General features: G+C 44.2%; 1 protein-coding gene across 1 annotated transcript in view; it reads right to left on the minus strand.

The window, feature by feature from the left end:
• LOC109894627 (usherin-like) overlaps positions 1 to 7,500 on the minus strand; it is a 378,093-nt gene that overhangs the window by 100,953 nt on the left and 269,640 nt on the right. Inside the window, 3 exon segments of the mRNA XM_031828079.1 lie at positions 1,943 to 2,164; positions 2,406 to 2,574; positions 5,572 to 5,785. Coding sequence (XP_031683939.1) covers positions 1,943 to 2,164; positions 2,406 to 2,574; positions 5,572 to 5,785 — 605 coding nt within the window.

Raw genomic sequence — 7,500 nt, forward strand, 5'->3', positions numbered from 1 at the left:
AGTGTAGTTACAGGGTTAATTCAGTGTAGTTACAGGGTTAATTCCGTGTAGTTACAGGGTTAATTCAGTGTAGTTACAGGGTTAATTCAGTGTAGTTACAGGGTTAATTCAGTGTAGTTACAGGGTTAATTCAGTGTAGTTACAGGGTTAATTCAGTGTAGTTACAGGGTTAATTCAGTGTAGTTACAGGGTTAATTCTGTGTAGTTACTGGGTTAATTCAGAGTAGTTACAGGGTTAAAACAGAAACAACTCAAAGAGTTAAGTTTAGGTATTAATTCCCCAGTGGTTGAAGTTAGGGCTATGGATTGGGGAAAGCTTAAAACAAATGAATTAAGCAATTAGCTCCAAGAGGGTGTGGTATATGGACAATATACCACGGCTAAGGGCTGTTCTTAAGCACGACACAACGCGGAGTGTCTGGACACAGCCCTTAGCCGTGGTATATTGGCCATATACCACAAACCCCAGAAGTGCCTTACTACTATTATAAACTGGTTACCAATGTAATTAGAACAGTAAAAATAAATGTTTTGTCATACCTGTGGTATACGGTCTGATATACCATGGCTGTCGACCAATCAGCATTCAGAGTTCGAACCACCCAGTTTATAATAAAAAAGAATGCGCTGTGCCCATTAAGTATCATCAAGTACTCTGCTTGCGAGAGAACTGTGAACTGTTTTAGGGTGAGCGCTGATGAAGGCATAAATCAACGTCCTCAGGACCTTTTCAAATGTCGGAAATCGACGGCTCTTTCTTGACTAGCCTGTGTATTTAATATGTGGCGTAGCTTGTGTAAATCTGTCACCTGTTAAAGGTGTGTATGACGTAGCTTGTGTAAATCTGTCACCTGTTAAAGGTGTGTATGACGTAGCTTGTGTAAATCTGTCACCTGTTAAAGGTGTGTATGACGTAGCTTGTGTAAATCTGTCACCTGTTAAAGGTGTGTATGACGTAGCTTGTGTAAATCTGTCACCTGTTAAGGTGTGTATGACGTAGCTTGTGTAAATCTGTCACCTGTTAAAGGTGTGTATGACGTAGCTTGTGTAAATCTGTCACCTGTTAAAGGTGTGTATGGCGTAGCTTGTGTAAATCTGTCACCTGTTAAAGGTGTGTATGACGTAGCTTGTGTAAATCTGTCACCTGTTAAAGGTGTGTATGACGTAGCTTGTGTAAATCTGTCACCTGTTAAAGGTGTGTATGGCGTAGCTTGTGTAAATCTGTCACCTGTTAAAGGTGTGTATGACGTAGCTTGTGTAAATCTGTCACCTGTTAAAGGTGTGTATGGCGTAGCTTGTGTAAATCTGTCACCTGTTAAAGGTGTGTATGGCGTAGCTTGTGTAAATCTGTCACCTGTTAAAGGTGTGTATGGCGTAGCTTGTGTAAATCTGTCACCTGTTAAAGGTGTATATGATGTAGCTTGTGTAAATCTGTCACCTGTTAAAGGTGTGTATGACGTAGCTTGTGTAAATCTGTCACCTGTTAAAGGTGTGTATGGCGTAGCTTGTGTAAATCTGTCACCTGTTAAAGTTGTGTATGACGTAGCTTGTGTAAATCTGTCACCTGTTAAAGGTGTGTATGGCGTAGCTTGTGTAAATCTGTCACCTGTTAAAGGTGTGTATGGCGTAGCTTGTGTAAATCTGTCACCTGTTAAAGGTGTGTATGGCGTAGCTTGTGTAAATATGTCACCTGTTAAAGGTGTGTATGGCGTAGCTTGTGTAAATCTGTCACCTGTTAAAGGTGTGTATGGCGTAGCTTGTGTAAATCTGTCACCTGTTAAAGGTGTGTATGGCGTAGCTTGTGTAAATCTGTCACCTGTTAAAGGTGTGTATGGCGTAGCTTGTGTAAATCTGTCACCTGTTAAAGGTGTGTATGGCGTAGCTTGTGTAAATCTGTCACCTGTTAAAGGTGTGTATGGCGTAGCTTGTATAAATCTGTCACCTGTTAAAGGTGTGTATGGCATCCCTCTCTCTGCATCTCCACAGCAGACCAGGGAATCCTCTATGACTGTACTGCCACAGCACTGGGACCTGTAGCCGTCATGGAGCAGCCCTCCACAGCACAGTTGCCCCCCTGACGGGGAGTAAGGCACCTGCCCACAGCAAGTGTCACCCACCCCCACCGACACACGTCCCTGTCCCGCATCAAGACAGCACACCTCACCTGGGGGAGAGGAGGAGGAGGAGGAATAAGAGGAAGAGGAGCAGTAATCTGTCAGTTTGTTTTGTTGGTAAGGTAAGAAAACATTGTGATTAAGTTTCAAACACTGTAAACAGTTTATTTCCCAAAACATTTTGAAGAGAAGTGAAACTGAAACAGATGGAAACGATATATATGGTTTTCTTATGAGGCAGAACATGAACAACTATAGATTTTTGCTAAATGATGTACTATGGGCACTCACCGGTCGCCACAGGAATGTAGTATCTTCCACAGCATTGGTGATCCGGGAGAGGTGGGAGGAGCTTCCCACCACAGCACAGAGTGTGGGAGGAGTTTGGTGAGGGCAGGTAACGCCCCTCACAGCACAGGTGTAGAGGTTTACTGGTGTAGACCACACCATCACAACACACCTGGAGAACACACACACACAAAGGAAGAATTAAAGAGAGCGAGAGAGAGAGAGAGAGACAGAGGACTCAGAGAGAAAGAGAGAGGGGGTGAGGGAAGAGAGATCGACACAGAGAGGGGGGGGGAGTTAATTAGCTGTGTACAACATGCCCTGCTCCCTCCACCTGTGTTCAGGTAGAGTATATAAAATGACCGCTGTGTGTACTGCTTTTGTTCTACACGACAGGCCTGTGCCTCTATAATGATTCGACTGTATTATGGTATAAAGTGTGTGTCCTTGGGTACGCCTGGGTTCTTTTGTCTTCATTATCCTGGTGTGTGTGTGTGTGTGTGTGTGTGTATGTCTGTGTGTGTCGCAAGATTCCCGCGCTGAGGGGACAGACGTATGGCGTATGGGTAGCTTGCCAAGTTGGCCGGCTTTCAATGACATGAGGATTGCAGCAATCGTCAGACGACAAGTTAATCTGTTTAGTGAAAACAATCGCTGGGAGGAGGACAATGACTGTGTCTCCTGCATAAATAAAACGTTTTCAAACATCTGACTGTGTCTGTTGTGTTCCGGCAGGAGAGCTTTACACCAGCGTTTCTCAAATACCAAGGGGGGCATTGTTTTGTTACATCCCTACACTTGCACACCTGTGCCCATATAAATAATACTTCTTAGCCTCTTACATGAGATGTACTTCTAAGTCGAAAGATTCGGAGAAAATGTTCAGAATGATGATGTTTTCCTCCAAAGGATAATAATTGAACTAGTCAACTGGCTGTGCTAGTATTGGAGTGGAACACAAATGGGCTGCCCTGTGTTTCCCTGTTACTGCAGTACCAGAACTAGTCAACTGGCTGTGCTAGTATTGGAGTGGAACACAAATGGGCTGCCCTGTGTTTCCCTGTTACTGCAGAACCAGAGTTGAGTTAGGATTTCCAGTTTGTTTATTTGTCATATACAAATGATTACAGTACCAGTCAAAAGTTTGGACACACCTACTCATTCTAGGGTTTTTCTTTATTTTTACTATTTTCTACATTGTAGAATAATAGTGAAGACATCAAAACTATGAAATAACACATATGGAATCATATAGTAACCAAAAAAGTGTTAAAACAAATCAAAATATGTTTTATATTTTCAATTCTTCAAAGTAGCCACTCTTTGCCTTGATTACAGCTTTGAACAATCTTGGCATTCTCTCAACCAGCTTCGTGAGGAATGCTTTTCCAACAGTCTTGAAGGAGTTCCCGCATATGCTGAGCACTTGATGTCTGCTTTTCCTTCACTCTGCGGTCCAACTCATCCCAAACCATCTCAATTGGGATGAGGTTGGGTGATTGTGGAGGCCAGGTCATCTAATGCAGCACTCCATCACTCTCCTTCTTGGTCAAATAGCCCTTACAAAGCCTGGAGGTGTTTTTGGGGTCATTGTCCAGTTGAAAAACAAATTATAGCCCCAATAAGCGCAAACCAGATGGAACGGCAAATCGCTGCAGAATGCTGTGGTAGCCACGCTGGTTAAGTGTGTCTTGAATTCTAAATAAATCACAGACAGCAAAGCACCCCCACACCATCACACCTCCTCCTCCATGCTTCACTGTGGGAACCACACTTGCGGAGATAATCTGTTCACCTACTCTGCGTCTCACAAAGACACAGCGGTTGGAACCAAAAATCTCAAATTTGGACTCATCAGACCAAAGGACAGATTTCCACCGGTCAAATGTCCATTGCTTGTGTTTCTTGGCCCAATCAAATCGCTTCTTCTTATTGGTGTCCTCTAGTAGTGGTTTCTTTGCAGCAATTTGACCATGAAGGCCTGATTCACGCAGTCTCCTCTGAACAGTTAATATTGAGATGTGTCTGTTACTTGAACTCTGTGAAGCATTTATTTGGGCTGCAATTTCTGAGGCTGGTGACTCTAATGAACTAATCCTCTGTAGCAGAGTGTCACGTTCTGACCTTTATTTCCTTTGTTTTGTATTTATTTAGTATGGTCAGGGCGTGAGTTGGGTGGGCAGTCTATGTTTGATTTTCTATGATTTGGGATTTCTATGTTTCGGCCTAGTATGGTTCTCAATCAGAGGCAGGTGTCATTAGTTGTCTCTGATTGAGAATCATCCTTAGGTAGCCTGGGTTGCACTGTTTGTTTGTGGGTGATTGTCTATGTTAGTGGCTTGTGTCAGCACAGGTCTCATTTGTAGCTTCACGGTCATCATTGGTTTATTGTTTTTGTTACTCTTTTGTATAGTGTTTCAGTGTTCAGTGTTCTCTTTATTAAAATTCACTATGAACACATACCACGCCGCATATTGGTCCTCTGATCCTTCTCGCCTCTCCTCTTCCGATGAAGAGGAGGAAGACCGTGACACAGAGGTAACTCTGGATCTTCCTTTCCTGTGGCGGTCCTCATGAGAGCCAGTTTCATCATAGCGCTTGATGGTTTTTGCAACTGCACTTGAAGAAACTTGAAAAGTTCTTGAACCGTTCCATATTGACTGACCTTCATGTCTTAAAGTAATGATGGACTGTTGTTACTCTTTGCTTATTTAAGCTGTTCTTGCCATAATATGGACTTGGTCTTTTAACAAATAGGGCTATTTTCTGTTTACCACCCTTACCTTGTCATAACACAACTGATTGGCTCAAAAGTATTAAGAAGGAAAGAAATTCCACAAATGAACTTTTAACAAGGCACACCTGTTAATTGAAATCCATTCTAGGTGAGAGAGAGAATGCCAAGAGTGTGCAAAGCTGTCATCAAGGCAAAGGGTAGTTTGGAGAATTTAAAGGTGTGTTTAACACTTGTTTGGTTACTACATGATTTCATATGTGTTATTTCATCGTTTTGATGTCTTCACTACTTTTCTACAATGAAGAAAAGAAACCTGGAATGAGTAGGTGTGTCCAAACTTTTGACTGGTACTGTACATGAAGGGAGTTACTATGTTACTACTATTATGTTATTATATGGGCAACAACTTATTCTATGTGTAAAGAGAGTTACCTGTCTCTGAGGTTGGTAGCAGGACGCCCCACACACCCCCTGAGAGGCGAAGCACTGCAGGTAGGAGCATCTGACCTCTGACACCTCACCCCCCTGGGTCACACTTGACCCCCACTCGGCCCCCCCACAGGGTCTCAGCATCTTCCTCCACACCTCGTAGCCTAGCATGATACCACAGGGCTGACCTGGAGAAGACCACTCCACCCTCACTGATCTGGAGGAGGGAAAGAGGGGGAGAGAGAGAGAGAGCGTTAGGGGAGGAAGAGAGTGAAGTGGGAGAGGGAGGTCAAACAGAGGGCCAGAGAAAGAAATATCAGGATTGAGTTGAAAAGCCACACACACCACCCAGTGCGGACTGCCCCGTCTCGAGCTCCCTCAGTCAGTCATGGTGTCAGAGTGTTTTATACACTTCAAATATAGATTTTTCTCTTTTTAACTACTGTACCTTTGGCAGATACTAACCATGAAGGAGACACACACACAAAGATTGGAAAGCAGCTGCGGTCATCCCCCTCTTCAAAGGGGGGGACACTCTTGACCCAAACTGCTACAGACCTATATCTATCCTACCGTGCCTTTCTAAGGTCTTCGAAAGCCAAGTCAACAAACAGATTACCGACCATTTCGAATCTCACCATACCTTCTCTGCTATGCAATCTGGTTTCAGAGCTGGTCATGGGTGCACCTCAGCCACGCTCAAGGTCCTAAACGATATCTTAACCGCCATCGATAAGAAACATTACTGTGCAGCCGTATTCATTGATCTGGCCAAGGCTTTCGACTCTGTCAATCACCATATCCTCATCGGCAGACTCGACAGCCTTGGTTTCTCAAATGATTGCCTCGCCTGGTTCACCAACTACTTCTCTGATAGAGTTCAGTGTGTCAAGTCGGAGGGTCTGCTGTCCGGACCTCTGGCAGTCTCTATGGGGGTGCCACAGGGTTCAATTCTTGGACCGACTCTCTTCTCTGTATACATCAATGAGGTCGCTCTTGCTGCTGGTGAGTCCCTGATCCACCTCTACGCAGACGACACCATTCTGTATACTTCCGGCCCTTCTTTGGACACTGTGTTAACAACCCTCCAGGCAAGCTTCAATGCCATACAACTCTCCTTCCGTGGCCTCCAATTGCTCTTAAATACAAGTAAAACTAAATGCATGCTCTTCAACCGATCGCTACCTGCACCTACCCGCCTGTCCAACATCACTACTCTGGACGGCTCTGACTTAGAATACGTGGACAACTACAAATACTTAGGTGTCTGGTTAGACTGTAAACTCTCCTTCCAGACCCATATCAAACATCTCCAATCCAAAGTTAAATCTAGAATTGGCTTCCTATTTCGCAACAAAGCATCCTTCACTCATGCTGCCAAACATACCCTTGTAAAACTGACCATCCTACCAATCCTCGACTTTGGCGATGTCATTTACAAAATAGCCTCCAATACCCTACTCAACAAATTGGATGCAGTCTATCACAGTGCAATCCGTTTTATCACCAAAGCCCCATATACTACCCACCATTGCGACCTGTACGCTCTCGTTGGCTGGCCCTCGCTTCATACTCGTCGCCAAACCCACTGGCTCCATGTCATCTACAAGACCCTGCTAGGTAAAGTCCCCCCTTATCTCAGCTCGCTGGTCACCATAGCATCTCCCACCTGTAGCACACGCTCCAGCAGGTATATCTCTCTAGTCACCCCCAAGACCAATTCTTTCTTTGGCCGCCTCTCCTTCCAGTTCTCTGCTGCCAATGACTGGAACGAACTACAAAAATCTCTGAAACTGGAAACACTTATCTCCCTCACTAGCTTTAAGCACCAACTGTCAGAGCAGCTCACAGATTACTGCACCTGTACATAGCCCACCTAAAATTTAGCCCAAACAACTACCTCTTTCCCAACTGTATTTAATTTTTATTTAT

This window comes from Oncorhynchus kisutch, linkage group LG7 (genome assembly GCF_002021735.2).
Source record: "Oncorhynchus kisutch isolate 150728-3 linkage group LG7, Okis_V2, whole genome shotgun sequence".
In the NCBI taxonomy this organism is placed as follows: domain Eukaryota; kingdom Metazoa; phylum Chordata; class Actinopteri; order Salmoniformes; family Salmonidae; genus Oncorhynchus; species Oncorhynchus kisutch.